Source organism: Triturus cristatus, chromosome 12 (assembly GCF_964204655.1).
Source record: "Triturus cristatus chromosome 12, aTriCri1.1, whole genome shotgun sequence".
NCBI lineage: Eukaryota > Metazoa > Chordata > Amphibia > Caudata > Salamandridae > Triturus > Triturus cristatus.
The window spans coordinates 474,079,992-474,106,876 of NC_140595.1; the positions used below are offsets into that span (position 1 = coordinate 474,079,992).

At 43.6% G+C, this 26,885-nt stretch overlaps 1 protein-coding gene across 1 annotated transcript in view; it reads right to left on the reverse strand.

Moving 5' to 3' along the window:
- The window catches only part of RHPN2 (rhophilin Rho GTPase binding protein 2), a 211,584-nt gene extending 185,610 nt beyond the window's left edge, over nucleotides 1–25,974 (reverse strand). Inside the window, exon 1 of the mRNA XM_085639656.1 lies at nucleotides 25,786–25,974. Within this exon, the coding sequence (XP_085495782.1) occupies nucleotides 25,786–25,857 (72 nt within the window). The 5' untranslated portion in view covers nucleotides 25,858–25,974. The remainder of the gene's footprint in view (nucleotides 1–25,785) is intronic.
- Between the last annotated feature and the right edge of the window lie 911 nt (nucleotides 25,975–26,885).

Genomic DNA, 26,885 nt, shown 5'->3' on the forward strand with positions numbered 1-26,885 from the left:
TGATCAGCTGTAAATTTTGCGCTGATCAGATCCGAGCAAGTGTCTGCGCCGGCAATTTGCGCACATGTAAATGATACGAGTGCCGCCATTGGATGTTGAGCGCTAGCCGGGCACCTGCCTATTAAAGCATGAATGATATCTCCTCTGCACCTATAGCGCTTCTTTCTAAAGCATCGCCCCTTCTCCTCGACCCCAGCCCACGCACCCCCTTTCCCCACTGGCTGCTGAGGGTCCATGTCAGGGAAAGGCTCCATCCGTGTTCTTACCCTTTGCCAGACGCCACTAATGACCCTACTACCTCCTTCCCGACAGTTTTCAAACCCAATCTTGCGACAGACATTGTGGCATGACTGCACGGGATACTTGGAGAGTTGGAATGAATCCCCGTGCTCCTTCTCTGCCCCCCCGCCCGCGCCTTGGGGCCACCCCACCAAATAAAAAAACACAAGAATGCTACGTTCTTCAGTATTCTTAACACCACCCGGCCGCATCGACACCCCCTGGACTGAGTGGAAATAAACTACCAGGTGCACGAAACGCAACTACGCACGACGCACCCATGCAGGGAACGCGCGTCCTAAGCATCTGAAGAATCAGATTCTTTCCATTTCTACACCCAGCCCTCCACAGCGCCCTGAGTTTAAAGCATGCCCTTCGATGCGCCTCCTTTGGCGTGAAATCGCCCTTTACTAAAGCAGCGCGCTGACAGCAAGGCGCGCAGTTACAGGCGCTATACCTGATGTATACCTGAAGTTTCCTTTAGGAGCACCGAGTGCGTGAGGTGTCCGTAGAGGGCTGCGCGGCTCTCTCAGCCGTCTCCGACTGATAAGATGGGCTAAGAGCCCTCACCGACCCATAGCCGCGAGCGGTAACCCCCTGCCTGCTACTGCTAGTGTATACACGGTCCGGAGTGTGTGGGCGGCCTTGGACCTCAACAAGACAGGCTCAACGATGTGCAGATTATGGGTGCTTAAATTAGTAGGTCCTTGACGTTGTTTTTGTTGCCGAGAGATGGGTCGCATTTAATGCTACACGTAGACTGTTGCATTTTACTCCCACACCATTTGTGTGATTGTATTGTGGACCCCGAGATACTCATCGTTTTGTGTATCTCCAAATTAGGCAGACAAGTCAGTTTATTTCATACAAGAATCTTCATTTTCACTCCCTCCACCGCCGTGTTTGTTTGGCAGGTGTCTACTACGTTAGATGCTCAGTTTACCTCTTGATTTTAGGTTTAGTCAGTCGGGGTGTGGAGTGAGATTGGTGCAAGCACACGGTTGCATTTTTGTCCGTGGTTGATGGAAGCGTGTGCTTTTTGTTTTGCTTCGCAGTGGGCTGGCTGGCTCGCCAGACGTGGTTTGCAGGCCAGCAGTGCGTCGTGTTTATTGATCGCCCCACCCCCAGTGTTCAGTGAAGGGGGCTCTGCAGACCAGGTCTGCAGCTTGCTACCTGAATTTTTGGTAATTGTGCTTGGGGAGGGAGTGGGGCGCACATATATCCCCCGGGGTGTGGCGTTTCTCACCCGTGCCCTTTTATTCTGTGTATTTGCTGTTACGAATGCAGCGAAATCGAGGAGCACCCTGTTCTAACGTTTTGTATAAACGATGATGCGGGCATCTGGGAGCCAGTGTTTTCTCTCCCAGACCGACAGTTCAGGTGCACGCTGGAGTGCTGGCCATAAATGCCGTAGTGTCCCGAGCAGTGGGACGCCAGACAGGGCGTGAGCAATGCCAATAGCTCTAACTTTAACAATGCTGAGACCGTTGCATTGTAAATGCTTGTTTTTCATATGCCGCCAAGCACTTCCAGTGTGGCACACTGTGCTTTAGAGGCTCAATTATTCATATTTTTTTTTATTTGCTGTCAAGCACTTCTTTCTAGGCTCCACTTTTCATTATTTTTTTATGTGCCGCCAAGCACTTATAACGCGGCACATCGTGTTTTCAAGGCTCTTGCGGCACAAGTTTAGCTAGCGCAGTTCCCTTTCTTTGGACTATGAGGCTGTTTCAAAAACAACCTTGCCTTCCTTTTCAGCGGAGGGCTTGTCATCTTTTCTCTGCTGCTCCCGCCTCTGGCAGCGACATGACGCTGTTCCGGGGACATGAAGATATTGAGGCCGCTTGCCTTGCACGGCAACAGTTACCGAAACCCCTCATTATTGAAAGGCTTCTGCCCATCCCTACCGTCCTCACGTGTTTAAAATGTAGGGGCATGAAGACATTGAGGTTGCTTGTCTTGCAAGGCAACAGTTGCCGAAGTTCCCCATTATTTTAAGGCTTCCGCCTATCCCTTGACTTTCTGACTTGGGACTCTTATGGTCCCCGCCATTTTGTGACTTTCTTCTTTGACTCCCCTGTCCCTGATCCGTCATCTTAGTGATCTTTGACCTCTTCCTCCGTCCCAGCCGGGCGACCTTTCTATCGTCTCTCCTGTGCCATGGACCTACTCCCCGTTGTCGATCTTGTTAATATCTCTGGTCCCTCTCCCCTTTTGTTTCACTCTCACTTTCCTGTCCTTATCTGCCTTTCTTTCCCTTTCTTTTTGTTCTCCCCCTCTTCCTTCCCCTGCCCCCTGAACACCTGGCTGAACGATGGCAAGAATTTCCTGCTCTGTAAATATGTAATATATAATTGTCCAAGCCTAATCACTGTTAAAATGTAATCCTGAGTGAATTTGAAAGTTGTATATATATTTATCTCTAATCACTAGTATATGTAGTTGACCTTTGTACTTACTACCATTGCTATGTGATTTTAGAGTTTATCTGTTTGTATCTCTTCCTTTAGTGACTTTACAACTTGTCCATTTGCAAATGTTCCCTCCTTTCACTCCACTTGTATATATAACTCTAACCAATAGTAGATGTAGTAGACCTTTGTACTTACTACCATTCCTATGTGATTTTAGAGTTTGTATCTCTTCCTTGAGTGACTTTACATCTTGTACATTTGCAATTTTCCCTCTTTTCGCTCCACTTGTACATTTGCAATTTTTTTCCTGTTTATATCTCTTATGTAACTCATGTAATCCAAAGTCCTTATATAACGCAACTGGTTCTTTTGTTAAGCGCTCTGACACCTTCAGGTGATGTTTGCGCTATATAAAATTGCATTAAATAAAAATGAAATAAAATAAAATACCCCTACTGTCCCTGAATGTTTAAAAAGTAGGCTCTATTGTGTTTCTTAATCCATTGTCACCACATCTAGCTGAAAAGTATGTCCTAATTTCCCCCACCACCTTCCGCCCACACATTGCCATGTCCTACGTTATCAAAAAGCCTTGAATAGGTCGCAAGATGTTGTGAGGAGAGTCCAATGATGGAGGCCAGAAAAGCTGTTCTACTTTACTTAATGGTAAGATTAATCAGTCCTGCCTGTATACTTCTCCACACTAGCTCCATTAATAATAGAAGCCCAGAACTTGGTAATGCATTCCCTGGTCCACCCTAGTCAGCCATTTCCCAGGGATTAGGCGGTTTTTAATGGTTCTAGGTGGCACTTAATGCAAAGAAAATGTTCAGCCCTGCTAGCGCTTTCACCACAAAGAATGCCCAATTAAAGGTATTAGCACATTATTTACTGACCCCGCACCACTGTGTGTCATGGTATGGGTAATAGGGGAGCTTGGGTTTCTGGGCCAAATATCAGCTGGGAGGTGGCAGCCTACACCCTTATCCTTTTTCACAACCGCAAACCCAAAAACAAATAGGAATTTTTCCGGCACATCACAATCTATGCAAATGTATACATAACTTTGGATTATTTGTTCTTCCATTTGTGGGCCTTCCGGTTTGTATTTCTGCCTTTCAAATGTTTTCAATGCCTTAATATGTTCATTTTTTTGCTTTATTAACAACCCCACTCCCCAGACCCCTTGCCACAGGATTCTGTTGACATATTCAAACACCCTTTTTCTTTAGAAGATCTGTGGGTTTCTAAAATAACATTGCTCATTTTTCGCTAATGAGAAGCACTTTTATTTCGGAGCCCTTCTGTGTTTTCTGTCCCAGTCTCATCCCAACTGTATTTTCCTGTTGAATTGTTTACTGACATTACTACATCTTTCCTTACTTGTCCCTCATGCTGCTCTTTTCCTTGCTCTCCTTCTTGTACCTACTACTCCTCTTTTCCTCACTCGCCTTCCTTGTACCTCATGCTGCTCTTCTCCTCCCTCTCCTTCCTTGTGACTCATGCTGCTCTTCTCCTCACTCTCTTCACTCTCCTTACTGGTCCCTCCTGGTGCTCTTCTCCTTCCTTGTACCTCCTGTACCTCCTGCTCCTCTTTTCCTCACTCTCCATCCTTGTACCTCCTGCTCCTCTTCTCCTCACTCTACTTCCTTGTGCCTCATGCTGCTCTTCTCCTCACTCTCCATCATTGTATCTCCTGCTGCTCTTCTCCTCTCTCGCCTTCCTTGTGCCTCACGATGCTCTTTTCACTCTCCTTCCTTGTGCCTCACGCTACTCTTCTCCTCACTCTTCATCCTTGTACCTCCTGCAGCTCTTCTCACTCCCCTTCCTTATGCTTCAAGGTGCTCCACAACTAAAAATTCCAATACAACACACCTAATTCCACTACACACCACATACATACACTCCATAACACATGGGTAAAAGACATTCCCATTTACAATGCCAAAAGTTCTAACTCAAACAAATGCGCGACCAATTGCATTTCCAATGCTTGTTTCTATGTAGCCTGCTATGTGCATTTTAGGTGTTTGTTGTATTCACTGCTCCTGGAAGGCACTCATCCACTTTCTTTAATTCTGTAAATACTTCCTGGACATTTTGCCTAATAAAGAACTCTTCTATGCCCACTATAAGTATTTTCAGTTCCTACAACCACCAGTTCTTCAATGGCCTTTAGCATGACCACTTTTAGCACTCTTGAATCATTGTGGCCCAAGGCCTGTGCATACACATCAGTTAGGAATAGGTGCCTTTGACTATTTTCCTTTTCATAATACAGTCTGTGAGAGTTCAAGTGGTATGCAATTTCCTTATGCCTGGAAATCGTCTTAGGGATTCATACTTCCCTCCTTGGCTGAGGTTCACCGTGCAAGGTATTGCTTTATTTCTGTATTATATTATCTTGTTGCTGTGGTATTCAGGCTCAGAGCATTATATTATATTGTGTCAGTTCACCTTTCAATTGCCGTACATTGTTCCCATGCATTTTGAGGGTGGTGCCCCGTCCAAGAGGAAATTAAAAACTTTAGAGTTTGACACATTTTGCAGGATGCCCCCACCAAAACTGTACCATATCCTCTTTGAGCACATGGTCTCCTGCCATTAGTCTCCTCCCCTTCATTCATAGATGCCGCCAGCCTCACTCCAAGGAACTTTCCCCAAGACCTCCTTTGAGGCTAAACTAGTGCAGCAACTTGTTATTCAGAGCTCAAGCTGAGGGAGCGGGTAGCACCTCACTTACATCAGATGGTCACCAAAACAGCCTGCTCTAGTCACACTGCTACCACCAGTCACCACCACACTAGTCAGGAGCCATTCCCTTCACCTGTCAACATCAGGTACAGTCTGGGAAGTGGTCCCTTCTAGGAAACTTCTTCAGCTTTATGTTAGGCCCATGCTGTCTCCTCCAGGCTGGCACAAGCAGCTCACTGCACTATAGTCTGTCGGTCTCTATGCTGTTTCGTGCACAAGACTTGCACTGGACTTAGCCACTTTATTGACCTTTTAGTGCACATATTTATTTATAACCAACAAATGAAGGCTTAATGAATAGTAAACTAACAGTTTTATCTCTTTGATTTTTTTATAGCAATTTACTGAGAAACGTTTTTATCCATGCTCTTACCACCTCCAGTCCCTTTAAATCGAGCATCTGTCTTGCCATTCTGTCTATCACTGTAATTGTATTTCAACTGTACAATCTTTGTTGTTCACACATTGACGTAAAACGTGCTCAGGTTGCTTGCAGCAACCATTGGAGAGTTGTTTTAGTAATTCTGGACTGCCATTATACATAAGTGAGAAAATCTATTCTTACCCCAGACTCTTCTTTCTGAAGATGGCAGAACTGCTGAAGCTGCCATTATTGGATCCCGACTTAACAACTGCAACGCATGCTAAATCGACATTTACGAAAAACAGGCAGACTTCAAACTATCCAAAATCAAGCTGCAAACCTAGTAATCTTAAACCTTTCAGGTATGTTCTGACTGATGTTATACAACACAGAGAATTATAGATGAGTAAATGACTACCAAATTATTTGGATCAAGGGGGTGTGAGAAATATCGAATAATCAACAAGGTGAGAACAAAGCTTGAGTTGTCTGTGATGTCACTCAGAACCTCGAGACAAAACGTTCCCTTTACCAACAAGCATCTACAGCTTTACGTTACATATGCGGTTCCGCCCATCATTCTTCAGCTAAATCTATCTTATTCAAGCTTCATTGGTTGCCCATTCATTAAAGAATTAACGTCAAACCTCTCTGCTTGGTACACAAATGTCTGTATGGCTCAACCCCTAATTTCCTTAAGAGTAGGCTAATCAAATACATCCCTGCACAAACCCTCCATTCAGTTTCTTGAGATTTACTTTTTGCTCCACGTTTCCAAAAATTCTCCTTCGGTTGCAAATCTTTTTAGGTCTTGCCCACCAGACAACGCCAAGCTGCCTGTAGGCAAAATAACTTAATTGTTAGATTATAATTGGCTTAGAACCTACCCACCGCTTACCATTGGTTGACTTTATTGCTACACTCATTTGCTATCTTTTTGTTTGTCAGCTTCGGTAAGTTTTTCTTCTTCTTGTCCGTGCCCTGTCATGAACACTACTTGCGTCTTCCCACTGATCACTTCTGAAGCACTACTTTTTTTCTTGTTCGTAAAGCACTCCAAGAGAGTATATGTGTTTTCCAGCTGCCTCCTTTGAGTCTTGCTCTTTCTCTTCCGTCTTGCTCTGCGATGCTCTCTCGCACTTGCGCTTCTCTCCCGCCTCACCCGTGTTGTGCTCACCCTCGTGTACTTAGTCCCCACAACACTGTTTTCTCGCCCATGAGCTCCCCTCGCGACAGCTCCACGTTACTCTTTCTAGCTCGTGTGTTGGTTGCTCTTCCTCCGTGCTCCACAACCCTCTCTGGTGTTGACTTCCCCGCCCTCTGTGTTGCTTCTGCACTGCAGTGCTCCTTTTTGCTTCCTCAATATTGCTTCCTCTCAACCCCGCTACAAAAAAAACTCAAAAAAGTGTCTGTCCTACTTTTTCATTTTTAGGTCTCGCTGGCGTTGCAGCGCGAAGCGCTGCAGCCAACGAGACTATTGTTGCCGTGTTTACTCCCAAGGGAGACAGACCTGGGCACGAGCCGATTACGGTCTGGGCACGAGCCGATTCTGGTCTGTGAACGCGCTTCACAGTGGAACAGCTTGTGCGCGTTAATTCCAGTTGAGTGCTCGTCTCCGGAAGACGTGCTGCGCATTAATTATAGTTGAGTGCTCCAGCAGCCTGGGGCGCCTGTTGACATGCTGTGCTAATGATTACTGTGGGGTCTCATGCTGTGATAATTCTCACTTTCTGTGTTGTGATCGGGAGCAGGCGTATTACTGGCGCCACCGCCACGCCTTCATTAGTCATAAAAGCTGCATGGCAAGTGATAATTAGGGCGGCATGTTTTAGGACATTTTTAGCAATTACTTTGTTTACTTAGTGATATCTTTCGTGCATCCAATGCTCTATTTAAACGTGCAGCACTGAACATTTTCAAAGAAGGCGAATCAGCGACATTCATTGGAGACACGACCTATTTGAAGACGCTTGTTTTACTGGGGTAAGTTCTGTGAACTGTTTAGTTTGTTTACTATATTATAGTATAACTGGCAGGGTTGGCTAAATTATGCGAGAAAAGGAAAAATATGCAGGAGATGATGGTATGAGGCAAGTGTGGCAAATGTATAATTATGCGTACACCATATAAAAGCAAGTTGCGAAATGTCCGGTGTTGGGCGGATGGGTTCACTGTGCTGTTGCGTCGCCTGTAGGTGTGGTTATGAGTGCATGTAACTAGCTGGCGACTGTCCTTGTACTGTTACTTGCCTTTGCACTTGTTTTTTTTTGCATATATATATATATATATATAGCACAAACTCGACCCGAAGTTTATTGGAGCGCTTTACACGAGCACCGTATTTACATTACACATTCAGGCACGGGGAGATTAAGTGATTTGCCCAGAATCACAGGATGTTGAAGCGACCTCGGGGCTCAAACTCTGGTTTCCAGCACCAAAGTCGGCAGTTTAGCCGACGGACCACATCCTCGCCCTTGCCCTGCTGATTTTCAGGGACGGCTGCTCTGTCTTCACAAGGGTCGGGCGAACTATGACTCCGCTGCCTGACCTGGAACAGATCTGTTAGTTGTTTGTATTTATTTTTTTGTTTTTTTTATTTAGCGCAAACTCAATCCGTAGGTATTGGAGCACTTTACATGTATACCACATCCATTATAGAAGGACACATTCATGTTTGGTAGGTACGTGGATATTAAGTTATTCATAACCGGCGGAGCCAAGGCTGGTCTCTCTACCTCTGTGACTCCGGTTGCTGCTCACGCCTCGTGTATAGCTGGTTTTCCTAGTTATCTGGCGAATACAAAAGCAGGCTTTGCTGTGTTTCTGTTTAAAGGCTACACATAAGGGGCTCAACTGATCGAATTGTAACCAGCTGTCCAACACAATACCGGCAGAAGGGCTCAGTGAGACGTACACTTGTAAGAGGTTACACTCCCGGCAAGTCTGCCTCAGCCTTCATTCTTCCGAGGTGGATCAATTGAATACCATTGATTGGGTAGTAGTTATATCTGTTAACCGAGCGTAGAAATGGAGCAAATTTAATACGGAGTGCTATTTGAAAAGTATAATTTTTTTTACAATGTGCCAGATGAATTGGTCTTTATGTTCTTGGGACTTATAAGAATCTTGTAGTGTGTACATCAGGCAGGTCAAGTGTCTTTGGAAAACTAGCACCTTTTTGTGATATTGTAGTTGCATGATAGTTTCACATTATAATAGTGGGGGCTCGGATGTCAAACCTCCTTTCCGGGTGTTGCTCCTTGCCAGCAGCCATCACCTACTGCCAAAGACCTGCTTTTTAAAATGTATATCACCTGTCCACCTCCTTCCCCTTCCGCTACCCCCCTCACTAGTGCCCTCTCTCCCTTTCGTTTTCACCCTTCCAGCCTCTCTTCCCCAGTTCTCTCTCTGTCCGCCATTTCTCTCCATGCCCCCATTTCTCTCTCCCTGTGCCCCCTTTCTCTCTCTCCCTGTACCCCCCTTACTCTCCATCCCATTTTCCCGTGACCCATAGCTTTGGCTGCAGGTGAGTTGGCACAACTCCTGTGAGAGAAGTGTCTCTAGATTAGGTGGCACGTGCCCCTGCTGGGACCATGGTCAGCGTTTGTCTGTTACACAGAAAACCACGTCTCTGTTAAACTGCAGTTTGAGAGTATTTTTGGTTATTGTGTTTATTTACTGTACCAAATGAATCATGGTGGAACCGGGAATCTTATGCCAGAGCATCCCAGGAATCCAAAAAGTAAAACTGAAAAAACACATTTTGGAGAAAAATCATGTGATGTTGCAGAAATCGCTTCATCTCTTAGTGGTGTTTAATGTAGGTTAATTTACAAACCCCAGCCATCATATAAGGTCTCTGGAATGCCTTAGACCTGGCAGAGTCTTTTGATGCCCATGAGCAACAGTAAAGAGCATGTTCACCGCTGAAGAGTGACCACTTCACCATTCATCCCTTTGTGCCTGCAAACAGAGCTGAATACTTCACCTTTCACCACTTTGCATCTGCAAACAGAGCTGACCACTTCACCAGCTGAACAACATTTGCACAAGCGTCACTGACACCCCGATTTTTTTATTGCATATGATGCCCCAATCACTTCAAGTACATTTGTTGTGATCGGTAGTCCCTGTCCCCTGCTATACATTCCATCGTAAATTTTTAGATCCTGTTTTTTTGTATTTTTATTCATCCATTCACACTCCTTTACGTTAAAATAGCCATAGCTTTACTGTACAGTTGCTAGAATAGCTTATAATATGGTATAATGTGTAATTTTTAAATAATCACTCCACTGCAAACAAAAACATTGATACAAAACACTGCCATTTACAATGCCAATAGCTCCAACTGCAACAAATGCGAGACCTATTGCATTGCAAATGCTTGTTTATTTACCGATCCAACGCAGATCGGTACATAAAAAGAAAAAACGTCCTTCTTCATTATTACATAGGTGTGGGCATGTGTGTTGCATGCGCTTATAAAGGACGCCTCATAAGAGGGTTCTCTGTTTACTCTGTGGCCATGCTGCACTGCATTGGGGATACTGTAGAGCATCGCTAAAAACCACTGACAGAGCCAATAGTTCCCAAAAGCAAAATGTATTGTCCTTGCCAGTGCTTGTTTTACTTTGGCTCTCCGATTGGAGCACAGTCTCCGACTTTGGCTGAAATCTGTCCCCCAGACCTCTTTTTTAGGAAGAATCTTTAAAGTTTCCTTTTTCCCTGAAACTGTTACTGCATTTAACTGGCTGAACATAATTTCATGGCGCCTAGTGACCTTAGGGTATGTTCGTGCTCCATAAATCTCCGACATAACATTAACACGCCTTGCTGACGAAGCGCGCAGTTTTCAGTAGTCTTTTTTACCGATTTCAGAAAAAGCAAACTGCAATACAAGAATATTCAATGCTCGTTCATCAGTGCCCACTCCCCTTAAAAGACTAGTTAAACATCATTTCACAGACCTCGATGACGCAGCCTCAAAAAATTAGGAAAAAAAACTATCTTGACGGGGACACTTTCCAAGCCCAAAGAAAAAAAAATGCACTTTGCTCGAAGCTTTTATTGACAAAGGATTCGTGCCGAGGCACTGATGTAATCAGGGCACTGAAAAGCTTCGTGTGTCTCCTTTCTTTCTGCTGTCACTTCTAAATGCATATTGTGAACCTCGGAGGCCGATAAGACAATGGGAAAAGGAGGATGTGCTTTGATTAGAGATTAATCAGGACAGTGGGCATTAACTGGTCGGTAAAACGTTACTTAGGCAACCGAGATTAGATGCAGCGCGACGAAAAAACGAATGGTATTTTCAAAGGCCTCTAATGGACAAACACTGCCCCGAGCTCGGACATTTCCGGTTTTTAATGGCCTGCTAAATTGAACGACCCATAACGTCGTCAGGCCTCAGTTCCTCCACCCAGTCATAAACTTACAGAAAAGAATACGTCATTTAAAAGTACTGCCTGAACTAAATGTTTATTTACGAATGGCTTATTAATACATAACATTTAATGTCAAAGGGTGCATAGGCCATGCCCGTCTTTCTGCTTTCTCTAAAACCCGCAAAACCCACAGTGTCTTCAGCTCTACCAACGCAACTGCCCCAGAAGGTCGGCGCTATGTATTTTTAATGGAGTTAATGCATTTTGTCCCACCACAAACACTGGCTGACGCTGACAGGCGTTCGCTCCCTCACGTGTAGAAAAAATCATGTTTTTGAACCGTCCCGCCTTTGTAGTTCTAGTCACTTCTAATTCTACTCACTCAACACTGATAAATGAATGCCTCAGAGAATGTACGTGCATGTGTCACCCCTTTCTCCCTCCTCTCCATTCCGAGCTCTTCGTGAGGCGCAGCCTTATCATGTAAAAGTTGAACTTCACTTGCATCACAGCGGTGAAAAAGGAGGAGGAAGGTGGCAGGAAACTACATATTGCATTTGTTATTGAATATTTGGCCTGGGGAGGGTAAGGGCGAAAAATGTGTAGGAAAGTGGCCAGATGGCAGGTATATTAGTTTGGGTGGTGAAAAGGGGCGATGGTAAGAGCGTGGTAGGAGTGGATGGCAGGGCACTAGGTATAATTTTTCATGCACATACAAGGGGGGTAGGAGCCACGAGGTTGGGTGTGGCCATGCTGTGCATGGTTCTCCCATGAATCCTCAACCCATGTACTGTGTATCACAGATGTGGAAGAGGATTTGGGGTGGAAGCGCGTATCTAACATAAATCTGTAGATGCTTTTGATAAAGGAGCAATGTTTGTCTCGAGATTCTGAGTGACATCACAGACAACTTGAGCTTTGCTCTTATCTCATTGTCTAGTTGATATCTCACACCCCCTTGGTCAAAATAATTCTGTACAGACATTTACCCATCTATTATTCTCTGTCTTCTATCACATCTATATATTTATACCGGGCATGTGTAGTTTCTTCCTAAACCCCTGACCTGTTCAGTACGGTTTCTCTGGTCCTCAGTAGTCGCACCACCATTGTTCAGCAAATTTGACCTACAGAATTGGCATCCCACAGTCAAGTATGTAAAATCAAAAGGATTATTCATTGGAAATCCGAATGCTATTGCTAATCGGCAAGTAGTCCACTTGAATGTGGGTTTAGGTGCAACTCGTATAATTTTATGACGTGAAATTACACAAAATACAGCAACATTATGCGTGATGCATCTTGCGCTCAAAAAAATTACCTGAACGGTGTGGTGTGTTCAGGTAAAAATTCAACTTGAAAATCTAATTTCGAGTTGATTTTCAGTTGCTTGCAGCCAAAACATGGCTACTTCCATTCAGATTTGTAGTTTGCACTAAAAGATTACCCAAATGGTTCGCTCAGGTAAAAACCTACCTGAAAGGTTTGTCGGCAGCCCACGTTAAAAGAACTGCTGCTAGTGTTCAAAACACTACTGGTCGCGTTCAGATCTGTAGTTCTGATCTAACAAATTACCCAAAAGGTCCACTTGCATATAAAGATCATCCTGAAAAGCTGCTCACATAAAAAAAAATAACCGAACTGTACATCTTATGTTAAAATGTATCCCTGAAATGACGAGATGTGGCATAATCTGTGTAAATGTTGTTGTTATTAAAAATTATGGCAATTACAATGGCCCAGGCCTACTTTAAAGGTCAAACATTAGGATATTAGCTAGTTGAATTCCCATGGTATGGAGCAATAGAGATTGAACCACCATTCTGAACGGCTCCATATTGGTTTGGCAAATTGTTACCCTTGCTTCTCCCCAAAGATATCAAAATTATCCTCAGAAATGTCTAAAACGAAAATTAAATTAAGGGTCTTGTTTAAAATGTGGGGTAACTAGACAGGTAGCACAAACTGTTAGATGTTGTGTCCATCTAGCCCTTTGTTTCCCTGTCTCACTTAGGGGTCGGGGTAATTCTGTGTTTCCAAAAGCAGAGCCATTCCTGGGTTTGCTAGTCAAACACACTCAATGTGTGGCGCAACCAAAAGCATCAATTTCATTATTCTTTAGCTTTTTCAAGCCAAGGTTTGCCATGCGCAGTAGAGGAGCCCCTGACTAGAAAAAACATTGAGCTTGGAGTAAAAGTTAATTGCATCAGCGACATTCTGTTTTTTATTTCCGAAAATAAACGCTTTTGGGGAGGGGGTGTGGAAGTGCTGACTGACGTGCTATGCTGCCATGTCATTAAAGACTGTCATACTTTTTTTTTTTTTTACAGAAGCAGCTTTATGTATTTAAGTAATTTTTAGTTGCTACAGGATAGTTGCTATCCTCTTAAACAGCCCACCAAACCCCTCTACTAACTGATTCCCCTGTTTCCCTCTTGCTGTCTTTTAAATGTCTTCCTCTGTTTTCTTGTTATTCTTGTTTCAGCAGTCGAAATAATAAACAGATTTCCCCACCCATGCTTAATTTGTACAAATGGTAGCTTACAATGAGAGGATGCCATGGTTTCTGGAGAACAAAAGGGCAGATCGTTTCCTCAATTGTATGGGGAGAGCTTCCAGGAGGATTGTTGCTGCTCCTCTGAAACGCTATTTCAAAGCGTGGGATGTCCCGAGTGTATTAGTCTCAAGTTGTGGTGAGTCTTTACTTCTCAGAGTTCTTTTGACACTGGATATAGTTGGTTAGATGACCAGATATTAAGGCTTGCTCAAATGAATAGCTTTTAGAACCCAAGCAGCTAATTCTGAACTTGGTCCTTGCTACAAGGAGGGCCCTGTGAAGCTCTTGCAGCTATCGGTAGAGACGCGATCCAATTTTTTCTTATTAAGAATTAATTTAGCTGTTGAATGAAAGACTGCTCTGTGGTCGAACATGAGAGGAATTCTTGATTGTAGCTGCTTGTTTGAGTGAGGTGTGCTTATTATCAGGAATGCCAGCGGCATAGTGTTTGAAACATCATTCATAAATTCAATTACATCTTCTGATTTGCCTTAATCTGCTCATTTGGTAGACCATCAAAAGGATCAATAATGTTTGTTAAGTTTCTTAAATGTTTTAGCACCAGGGAAAGTCAAGACTTTGCAAGAAACTAAAAAAACAAAGTAAGATTGAATACAATGGCAGGGAGCGCTCAAAACCAGGGCGCACTGGGGTCTTATCAAGACAAATTCCGTTATCACACGTCCACGCTCAACTTTCAGTTGCCCCACCGTCACTGGGCTACGTACATACAAAGTCAAATTTTCATAGAAAGGAGCATATCCTAATCAGACAATAATTTTTCTTCCAATATTCCCAGAATAGTAATTGTTATTTCATAACTTATTCCATCAAAATAATCACTTGGGAGTCTTGCATTTCATTTCAATCCAAATGTTTATTCAATCAATATTAATAATCACAAGTAGTCAGTTCAGCCAACGCGTTTCGTCCAAGTGGACATCAAGGCTCTAGATCTCGATTTGAGTCAGCAGACTCTATTCAAACTTCAAATTAGTCTAGCAAGGTGCAGTACACTAGAAGGCCATTTGTGGCTTCATGTTCCATTGGGTTTCTCGTGTCAATGTGGTAAATGCTTTGCATAGATTAATTTGAAGATGGGATTGAGTCTGCTGACTCAAATCGTGATCTAGAGCCCCGATAATGTCCGCTTGGACTTAACGCGTTGGCTGGGTTGAGCTGACTACTTGTGATGAATAATATTGAATATATCAGTGTTGATGTAGCTGAAAAAGAAGATGTACACTTATTGGTCAAGCATAACACACTGTCAAAAAATCCTGTTACTAGAGAAAAATATAGCACATCTGCAACAGGTGGAAGATATGTGGCCACAGATAACCAGGAAGACAGTGGAGGGAAACAACATTATGGTGCTGCATATCTATGGGTTGCTCCTATCCTGCTGGTGCCCTGCCCATTTAGCCTCTATTTGCTCCGGTTCCTGGAGTCCCATCAGTTTCCACTAAGGCACATGGGCTCAACGTGCTCCTTTCTTCACTCAATCAACCAAACAGGATTTATAGAGTGCAACTAATCACCTGTGAGGGTATCCAGGCACTGAGGGTCTAGCTGCTTCAGGTGGGTTCATTCAAACAGCCAGATCGAGTGCCATCTGGAATTCTAGGAAAGAGATGGAGGTACGGAGGTGAAGTGGGAGGTTGTTCCAGGATTTAGCTGTGAGGTAGGAGAAGGAGCGTCCTCCACTTTTGCTTGGACGGATGCAAGGGGTATGCGAGAGGGAGGCAGAGTGCAGGTGTCTGGGGGGTTGGTAGAAGTTCAGGCGGTGGTTGATGTAGACTGGTCCTTGGTTATGCAGGGCTTTGTAGGTGTGGATCAGCATCTTGAATTGACATCTCCTCTGTATGGGGAGCTGGTGGAGTTTCTTGAGGTGAGGGTGATGTGGGTCCGTATGGGGAGATCGAGGATGAGTCTGGAAGCTGAGTTCTGTATGGTTTGCAGTCTCTTCAGGAGGTGAGTGGTGAATCCTGCGTAGAGGGTTTTGAGGACGACCAGGCCGCGGGCAGGAAGTGTAATCCGGATGGTGACATTACTTTCCCCGCCAGGAAACATGGAGCGGTCTGGTCCCGCTAGAGGAAACTGAAAGTGGTGCCATGCCATCATCCCAGAAGACGGGCAGAGGACTCTCGGGACGGAAAGGCCAAAAGGAGAGATAGAAAAGTACGCAGGGGCAGGCGAAGCGGAGGACCGGCAGTGAGACGGAGGAATCAGTGAGTTTCCCTGGAGACTGCACCGAAGACCAGACCGGCCGGAAGGGACCGCCGAAGTCACTCCGGAAAGCGGAGGAGGCGAAGCGAGCTCCCACTGTATGGTGACAAAGCCCGGTGGCCAAGGGAATAGAGAGGACTCCCCGGGTCCAGGCGCCATGGCTCAGGAAACGGGTTGTGGCCCAAGGCAAGTAATCTCAAGGGGGTCTTTTTGGTGGGGGTGGTGGGGAGGCACAAGGGTGTAAAGTACAAGCGCATGTGTTGGAGGCATGCGATTTACAACACGGTATATCCTCACATCCCTTCCCTCCCCTCTTACTTTCTATTTCACATCGTAGCTGGTGAAGGTGGCACTGGGTATTGGTGACTCAACCCACCTACTGATGCTAAGACAACCCTGTTTTCTTTTTTTTGTTCTTTTTCATAATTTGTGGCCTGAGTGACGTGTTGCCTCCAGCCTTTCCAAGGCAGTGAATTACCGAGCCGGAGGAACACCCCACAAGGATACAGACTGTTCGATTGGCACTTAAGCGGAACCCCAAAACAAAATCACGATTACACAATTAGTTTATTTCTTTCTTTACCCATGGTTAACCCCAGCAAACACAATAAAAGCCCAAAGTAAAACGAACAATCACGTGTGCCGCGCCTCGTCTACTTTCTTCTCACCCCCCCTGTAATTTCTACAAGGGTGTTGTAATAGTCCAGGAGGTTGGTGAGTAGGGCTTGAGTAACGAGCCTTGAGGGATGCCATAGATGATGTTATTCGGTTCCAAGATGAACTTTGAGTCATCGCATTCGAATCATGGACGTGAATGGAATCTAAATCTGCAAATCGCGCATACGTGTAATGCCTTTCAAAGGAAACTCTACGGCCTGCAGAAGATAAAAGTTCGGGGCACACTATTGTTTAGTATACAAGGAATTTATTTGAATAGATCCAACTAGCAAAATCTTATGTAAACCCGATGAGAAGCACCCACTGTGCTCTTGGGAATCCTGCAACTAGATCTTTAGGCGGTTTTTGGACTATCCGGTCTTAGCTATGAGGAGACCTTCCACTTCTTTGTACTGAGTTTTAATATTTTCTGGTCCTGAGGAAGGTGTTTTTTTCCACTGAAATGCGCGTAGACCACTGCAATCTCTGTAGAAGTGGTCCATGGGAGACCAATTCATCGAGCTGGGTGTCTTGTGGAAATAAATAAATCTGTTATCCCATAAACATTCCGGGACCCTCCATAGGGTTGAAACTCTTTTATCTTGTGTGTTGTATGTATAGAACTGTCATGAGAAAGTTTGAATGAGAAAGTACATGGGTGACGAGTTTGAGTTTTACCTCTCTTCTTCTTTTTGTGGGATGTCTAATGTCAAATATCATGTTGTGATACTTAGAAAAACTAACTTGTGAATAGTTTGTAAATCACGCATGTCACAAATGATTGTATCTTTTATAGATATACTTTTTATATATATAAAAAAATGCACAAAAATAATGATTAATAAAAAGTTTTTGAAATTAACTGAATGTTTGTTGTTCGAAATGATAGTGCTGTAAAATATGCATAGATAGCCAATTTATAATGATGGAGCAGTGGCAGTACAGAACCCTATTAGTCGTTTGTTAAAGTATATAGGTCAGAACAGAGGTTTTCTTTCTATTTTGTATATCCTTACCTCCCTCCTCTTGGACATAAAAGTATTGTAGGGGGGGCCTCCTCTCCATAGATATTATACCCAAAGCACCATCTTCTCACAAAAGGTCACAGGTACTCATAAAGTCGGGCACTCAGTATGATTAATATATATGACATTGATCATCATTTACATCCATTTTCTGTGAATTACTTAAGTGAATTTTAATTGTGAAAATTCTGAATGTCTGGCTTCATCCGGCCATCAAAATTCATCAGTTTTCACTATGTAAGTGGTGAGCGCAAAATATCCATGCTACTATCTGTTGTTGTAAGTGGAATGTACCCATCAAAATGTAACAAATAAAACATATTCCTTTAGTAATTGTTTGTCATCCGATGAATTACACCTATATGTTTATCTATAGAAACTAATTTCAGGCCATCCCATTAGGGTTACTCGCGTGCCTCTCTTCACATGCATCATCTGTTATAATAATCTTCGCAGAAATACAGTTCTGTGCTTAAAACCTCCTATGAACAGGGTGCAGCGTTTCTGCAATGTACAATGTTTCTTCGACAGTAACAATATCTGGGCCATCCTCTGACACCAGGGCTGGCAAGCCTGGGCTTGTACACCTAAGACTACTGGCACGTGCTCGTGCACCGCACCCGTCTTACGCTTTATTCACGTGTCCACCAGTTGTCACACACGTTAAGCAGAATGCTGCTTCCATGAGCTTCCGGTGTTTGGGGTTGCAATGGCTAGGCCTTAAGGGGCCTGGCTTTTCATCCACCCTGACTTATCATACCCTCAAATCCATCCAAACAACAATAATATGGAGATTTTTGAGAATTAGATTACTCAAATATGAACTAGCATTTTTTTATCAATAATAACAAACAGAAAATACAAGATACATATATGAACATACAATATTCAGCCATAAACATTACAAAAGACTTACAGGATCTCATTAACAGGTTAGAAAAAACCCAGACACATCAAGTAAATTATAGTCAGAATTGAGATTACGACTTTAGCAGTACAGTCTGCAGCTCTGCCATTTCCCAGTCACATTTTGCCAGCTTAGGAAAATCAATTTCCAGATTATACACTTGATCCACTGCCTTAGCTGTGCAATTTCTTTCTTTAGTAAGAATTCTGGGGTATCGACCAACTTGCCAGGTCACGCACTACCAGCACAGTCTGGCTTGTTACAGGCAGCCACTTTTGCCACGCTTATCAAGCTTCCTTAAATTCTTTGTCTCTTCTCTATACAAAGAGACTGCAGGATTTGCCCATAGCTTTGCACAGAAGAATAAAGGTTTGAGGTGAGATAAAACCTCCGTTTTCCTTCTAGTACTACCAGTGGGGTACCCTTGTCTACCACAAGCAAACATCTTAGAGATGTCTTCTTTCCAATTATCACACCTTTACTCTGGACCCCTTGCTATGTCTCAACACTATTAAAACCGCTGGTATCACTGTGGTCTGGCAAACCTGAAGGCCCTCCATCACAGTGTCTCCCAATGCCTCAAGATAACACTGACCACACCACCTGCCATGTGGTCATGTAGCTTTAACTTTCTGTACCAAGTTCTTATTGTATTGTAATTGCATTTATATAGCGCTTACTACCCCTGACGAGGCGTCGACGCGCTTTTTCGGCGAGTAGCATACTACTCCGGGACCCATAGAGGATTAGTGTTGAATTTGTATAGTGAAATATGAAAGTAATTTTAAATGGTGGATAGGTTAGTCACTTATTTGGATTCGGAAGGATAGCAGAAGGTTAGAGGAGGAAAAAAGGTTTGTATTTATATAGCGCTGGTTACCCCTGATGGGGTGTTGAAGCGCTTTTTGTGGCGAGTAGCACACTACTTCCGAAACCCATAAAGGATTAGTGGTGAATCAGTATGGTGAAATATGAAAGTAATAGCTGGGATTCACTGAGCGGTGTATTCCAAGGTAACCATACAATGGGACTATGTCTTGTTGATATCGGAGACTGGGAAGCAAGGGCAGTTCCAATGGAACCAAAGGCTGGGGTTGCTTCTCCAGGCTGCCATCACTAGGCTACCACACACTTGCCTTCCCAGCCGCGGTACTCCTTAATCAGAAAAAAATCTCAAAAACCATATTTGTAGGTACCATAACCAAGTGGCATCCGGGGACCCTCACTTGGCACGCAATACCCTCTATGTCCTCGACATGATGATAGTGTTATTTGTAAAAAAGAGTAACCGGAGACTCTGACCGTCCACTACTGAGATGTCCACTTCTAACATTTGTAGAGCAAGGTAAACATCACCAATTCAGCCATTAAAATGCAAAGCATTCAGTCAGTTTGCTGAACCTAACATGCAGTATTTAATTTGTATATTGCCTTGACTCGTGCACGAAGTGCGGGATCCACTCCATTTACCAAAGCTTCTGCCACATTAGAACCTTTTAATGGAGCCATGGGTAATCTAAAAACAATCAGGCCAAAAGGAGAGCATACTTGTGCTCAGTAAAACTATCAATCATCATTTGTAGAAAAAAGCCCTGCTCCACTGAGTAGATTCCCTTCGCAATCCCACCCTGCAGCATACATTCAGATCCTGCTCTTCTACCCACTCCTACACCCAGGGCGAATGAACCTTTAGGAAACGTTCCCATCACCCACCAAGACAAAAATCCTGTTATTTCTGATGGAAAACAAGCACCAAATAGTACAAAAAGGCTCAACGACATGAACCTTGATTGCTTCAATCCTTAACTTTTACCCAATGCCACGTCACTCGGATCCATCCTAGACCACTAGTTCATCCTCAAGGAGCACATTGCCATAAAAACAAAGACAGCCTGGTACCAGCTCCTCCCACTAAAGAAAGTGAAACTTTTCTTTCCTGAAAGTAGCTTCAATACTGCTGTTCAATCTCTGCAACGCTTGCATTCGGAAGGTGGAAACGCCCTCCTCTGTGGCATTCCACACTGATCACATCACCCACATCCTGAAGGAACTCCACTGGCTCCCGTGGTCAGCCCACATTATCTTCAAGACCAGCTGTAAAGCCATCACAATCAACACTCCCACCTATTTGACTGACAAGATTACCACCTCTGGTGGTACGCAGCACACCCATAGCCACGACATCATCACACTGGTGGCAAAGAAATATTTTAAAAAGAAAAACAAGGCAACAATCATTTTCTGTCGATGAATCCAGGATCTGGAACAACACCCTTGTATACATCAGGATTGTCCCAATCCTGCTCCAGCACACTCCTGCTCCCATAAAACAGCTACCTCTGCAAATCGGTTGCTGACTCCATCCTTGCTTTTCAAGTTCTAAAATAAACAGTCCATTATGCGTACTTTGAGGTGGCATCAAACCTAATGCTGTGGAACAACTTTTTAAATATTTCATAAATCATGTGTGTGATGGTTATGTGGAGCTATTAGTGCTTTAAAGTAAACATGAAGACGTGCTACAATGACACTGGTAGTTTTGTCACAGACGCTATTGCTTGTTACACACCACTGCTCCAAAAAGTCATAGGAGTAAAAAAAAAAAAAAGCACTGTCAAGGCCATTAGGTCATGCCTTTAGGACCTACTGTTTTTGCCAATGGCTTTTGGCGATGTTATACAGCATCAGCAAAATGCTGTGCTGCAGTGCCAAAAAACAGAAGAATGTGCAATGACGTGCTCACATCATTTTGTAGGCATGCGCATACGTGATGACGTCAGTGCACCCATTCGTCAATACAAAATGACATGGGCATTATTAGGTATTTTTTGTTTGCCAATCCTTCACAGCTCAGTAAATTAAAAAAATTTAAATAGTAGTGCGAAATAAAGTTTATCATGGCTGTGGAGCTGACAGTAATTTGCTCCCTGGTTTCGTCCCCCCACCCCCCATTAAAAGAAGAAAATTAACAAACAAAATATTTTTAAAAAAAGACAATTTGGGGCAGCAAATGAGCACATTGTGGAAGCAACGGGTGGAGGAGACAAGCAGCACAGGAAGGAAAGCAAAATGGGGGCAGAGGTGAAGCACGTAAGCAACATGAAACATGAAGAAAGCAAACGAGAGAGGGCTTACAACACAAGGGAGATTTCAACAAGGAATATGGGCCAGTATTTGATGGGGTAGAGGAGAAGCACATGAGGGAGAGAGCTGGAAAACACATGCCTCTCTTTCAGTGCTTAAGAAACAAGCATTTAAACTGCAATAGGTCTTGCATTTACAAAACTCTCATAAATGCAAGACCTATTGCATTGCAAATGCTTGTTTGGATAAGCGCCTATGCTGTGCTTTCGCGTCAATAGAGGCCACGCCCCTTTCTTTAGGCAAGCCACGTCTAAAGAAAGGAGCACGGCCGCCATTAAAGTGAAAGTGCAGCACGGGGCAGTTTCAAAAAAAAAAAAGTTCATCAATAGTAAAAAAAAAACATGCAGCGGTGTTCGGCGCTGCAAATAAACCAAAGGCGAGGCTGCCACTATATCAGCGTAGCATGCTGTGCTATAAAACGAAAATGTAAGAGATGGGGGAGAGCGTGTTCTGCCTGCAACAGCAGGCAGGAGAAAACCATTTAAGCAAATAGTGCTTGGAGGCTGTAATTAAAGCCTACCAAGTAATAACACATTTAACAGGGGGTGTCCTCATGGCAGGTTACAAAATGAGACAAGGGGGTACTAAGGAGGGACTACTAAGCCTATTGACCAATGAAAAGCCACAGTTTTCAAAGGACAAAGACAATAGCCAGTTAAAAATATGGGCAGAGAGTATGCGGAGCTCCAAATCCATAGCTGAATACAGCATGCCTCGCAAAGCAGCACATGCGCTGCCCAGGCTCGACCTAAAATGTAGGCCCCCTAAAAGTGAGCAGTAGAAGCACACAAGTCATCCTACCAAAATGATGGTAAAGATGCTATGCTCCATGGGAGGGACAAACACAAGGTTGAACAAGATAGACAAGGAAAGCCATTGAATAATAAGGAAGCACATGAGCGTGACAATAGAGGCAACTAATTGTAACCAATAGGAACAGTCCACAGTCAGCTCTTGCTAAGCCCACAATAAGCCTTTCCAATCACCAATCATTCGCCTTGCCCTGCCCGATAGGCGAGATCTAAAAAGGCTGGCTGGAAGATTCAAGAGTCCACAGAAGATGTGTCTCATCGGCTGCCAGCTTAGGCAAGCACCATATATGAAAATATATCTAGGCTACTGAATACTTTCTCAAAATACTGTAAAAGCGCATACATAAGCAATCCAAACTTCTACCATGGTGCCAGCTATTCAAATTGAAATATGATTTATTGAGCACAGCTTATGCTCAAGACAAAACTTCTAAACTCGCAAAAAAAACAAGGAAAAGAAGCAACGCTATAATAAAGGGGGGGGGGGGTCTGGAATCAGTGTTATGTTAAAAAAAACATGTTAGCTCTTGTCACGTCAGGTGGTAAGTCAAAAACACTAACAAAGATTATACTGACTAACGTGTTTTGTGATTATGAACTGTAACAATCTGTTAATCCTCATGTTAAATGTCTGCCTAAGTTTATATACATCACTGAAAAATACAAAAAATTACACTCTGAACACTGCATTTTAAATGAAACATGATCTAGGTGGAGGTAAATACAGCCACTTGTTTCATAAAAATAAAAACAATTCAAGTAAATGTCTAAAAGTATTGAGAATGTAATGCCTAATGCAACTCGGTATTTAACTAATTTTCGTCCTTCCTTGCAAGAAACACCTGTTGGCCTGAGAGAGATGCTGCAAAGTATTTAATCTCTAAATTGCAAATGGAGGATTTCTGACTCTTGTGAATTTCCGTCATAGGGAGTCAAGCACTCCGAGACAGAGCGGATGCTCATATTCACTGTTAGTGCGGTTTCAGTACTATGTTCAAAAGTACACTATGTGTTGTTTGATGTTCTACAAAACACATGTGCAGTACCCCGGAGTCACTTGATATCCTCATGACATGTACACCACTAACGCCCTTCTTAGAAGTATTGGGGTAGATCCAATAAAGGAAACAGTGATAGGGTTCGGCAATGTGGAAAATTACTGCACCCTCTCTTTTTTCTTCGCAAAAATTCCTGCAACTATAACATGGAGGAATGTAGCAAGGAAAAATGGGGTCGGTAACGGGGGGGCAAGTGCAAATTTTGGGTGCAGTAAAAGCAGCAGCCAGATGTTTCCCCACATTCTAACCCCATTCGCACTGAATGAGGGACGTAAAAACATGTGGTAATACCACAAAACGCAGCAGATTTCCTTCGGGTGACTTTACTGCCCCGTGAATCTGCAGTACTCATAATACTGGTTTCACTCAACTGAGGCGAAGTGATTAGGGATATGTACATGTTCGATATTAAAGTCGAAGTTCGAGAGTATTTTAACCAGAGACCCTTTCTCACGGTATGTTTGAACAACATAAAGTTTTCTGGGCCACGGTCCCAGTACTAAAAGGAAGAATAGAAGGTCCCGTTGAGCACACTCAGGTTTACCTTTGAGCAAGTGAGCCTTTAACACAAAAACACTGTTGGTCTAAGACACACGGGTGTTCTAGTGGCACTGCACACATCAGGAGGAGAGCTCACAGATAAGCCCTAATTACACAAGACTGCATCAGTTTCACTGCTAACCACAGGCTTTGCCCCTTGAAGGATGTTTTTGAAAACTCAAGTTACCAGCGGAATCTCTTAACCCACCCTCATTTCAACAAACCAGTCCCTAATAGAGGTTAAGAATTGGTGCTTGTAGAAGTGATTGCGCTCTCAAATTAAAAGTATTGCACCTTTGCTGAAAAGTGTTGGTACTCTCCCTCTCAAAATAAAGGAGGAGCAGTTTAGTACTGGACAGCACCGGCCAACTTAAAGCACTGGTAATAAATAGTGTTTTGAAATTAATATATTTTACACTTTTCGCATGAAGCCTCTATGTATAAACGTGGAATTTGAGGCCTGGAGAGCACGGACCAATAACATTACAAATATCAAAGCAAATATGTATTTAACTAGGTAAGGGTGAGCGAAAAAAACTAAAATAAAGCTCACAGAGACGCCTGCAATCACTGTCTAAACACCTGTCTCTAATATTCCTACTTTACTAAACTGCAATACTTTATTACACTTGATACATGTTAATGTCTGATGGAACAGCCACCAGTGTGAACAGCAGATAAATTAAACAGTTGTTACATAAACAAATGGAGTTACAGCTACCTTTTCAATGACATTTCTTTTGAACAGTGCATGCTGAAAGGACAGTCTGTTGAGATGTAAAGATACGCGTTGAAGCAGGTTTTCTGGGTTCACAACACAGCCCTTAGTTAATAGGTGGAAATCTGTGGTTTAATGTTTATTTATTGCACTGCTAGAGTTCAACAGCAAAGAAAGGGACTCTGGATCCATGTTGCCACATGTCCAAAACCACAACACTAGCTTTAATTGCGATTTACATTCATCCATAAGTGTCTGTACAAAATTGAAAGCTGCACACAGACGCTATGTTCACTTTAGAGATTTCATTTCTCATTAGCTTTACATTATTTGCTACCAGAATCATTTCTCCATCAGAAAGAGAGGTCGAAGCAAGGAGGTAGGCTGACGATTTGCTCAGGGAATAAAATACTCCCACGTGTAACTTAAAAATTGCAAGTGACCGCAGAGTTCTGTGACCTTATAAAGGGATTTGGCCTCGTTCTTTTATTTGTAAAGTACAGTAGGGAATACTTTATCACACACAAAAAATCACGATATAATATACACTGTACTAATTAACATATGGTACGGTTCCCAAAACGGGTAGGAATAGATTCCGTACACAATTGCCTTGTACTAAATCGAGGCTTGTAGTGCACACCGACAACAGAAGTGGTCTGCGCTCACCAGACCAAAAAATACATTATATTACACTGGCTATTTAAACTACCGTGCCCGGATTAAATACAATATACGTGTGCTTTTTGACATCACAATAAATGAAAAAATAAAAACCTATTTCAATAGGGAGTCTTACGAAGATTACTATGTGGATATAAGGTGCTTCTGGACAAGCTGGTTCCAAACGGACTGAATGAGCTGGCCTCTCCCCTTCCCTTCCCCCGGCACCTGTGCACACATACACCTGCCCAACGCCTCTGTGGCGCTCACTTACCTTTCTGAAGTACTCGCTGTTCCTTTTGATGCTGAGGCCCTCGGCCCCACCGCGGAGGATGGCGTCGGTCATTGCTGCCCTCCGTGCCCTTGTGCTCGGCAGTGTGTGTGCCACAAGTGTCCGTCAACCTGTTGCGCTCTGTAGGAGAGTCGTAGTTCTCAGCTCTTGCTCGGCACTGAACCGAGCTCCTCCTCTCACCCCTCCCACGCTTCCCAATGGTCACGCCCATCTCCTCCCCTGCCGTTCTGACTCTTCCTTCGCAGAAAGCCCAAGTGTTAGTTCTACTGCTGACATTGTGACGTCATGCCAGAAGAAGCTCTAGAACGCCTCCCTCCAAACAAGCGCACGACGTTAGGATTGAACATAATTTTCTTATCTCCTCCCTTCCGTAAACATTCCATACCAACACTCCGCCCCCCTGTGCCCACCTCCTACTGAATATTGAAAAGACTGTCAATTGAAAAGGAGGACGGACTCGTTCTTTTCAAGCAGCGAGCGTCCCAGCTCTAACAGGAGAGACGTCATTGTTATACGCCCTGCCCTCTCGTCCTCTGAGGCTCGTGGTGGCGCTCTTCGTTACCCTGGCAACGCGCAATCAGTAACTAGGCCTAGTGATGAGGAAAAGAGTACACTGACAAACAAACACCACCGCCCTCCCCTTTCCCGCCCTGTGACTCAGCCTTAGGGATTTGTGTTCTCTGCTCCCAGTTTCATATCTCGTACTGAGCCGAGAGGCTTAAAGTGGATGGTCTTTGATGTGCATCCGGGTTTCCGAGTGGATGTGGAAGAGCGACTCCAGAGTTAAAAGTGTTTATTTTAAGAGGAACATAGCGGATACTAGAAGGAATACACATGGCAGTACACAGTGAACCCGAGTGGCCTTCGAAATTGCTAATCATTATGATTCTGGCTCTAACTCAAAAATAATTGCACTGAATAAAATCAAAGTAGACCAAAATAAGTTAAACCACAGTATGTGTTCCCAATATCTCTAAAATAACTAAAAACCAATATCAATGTGTAACTTAATAGACAATGTGAAGCACTCTGACGTTAAATACATTATGTAAAAATACATGCCAGTATTAGAAATACAAAAT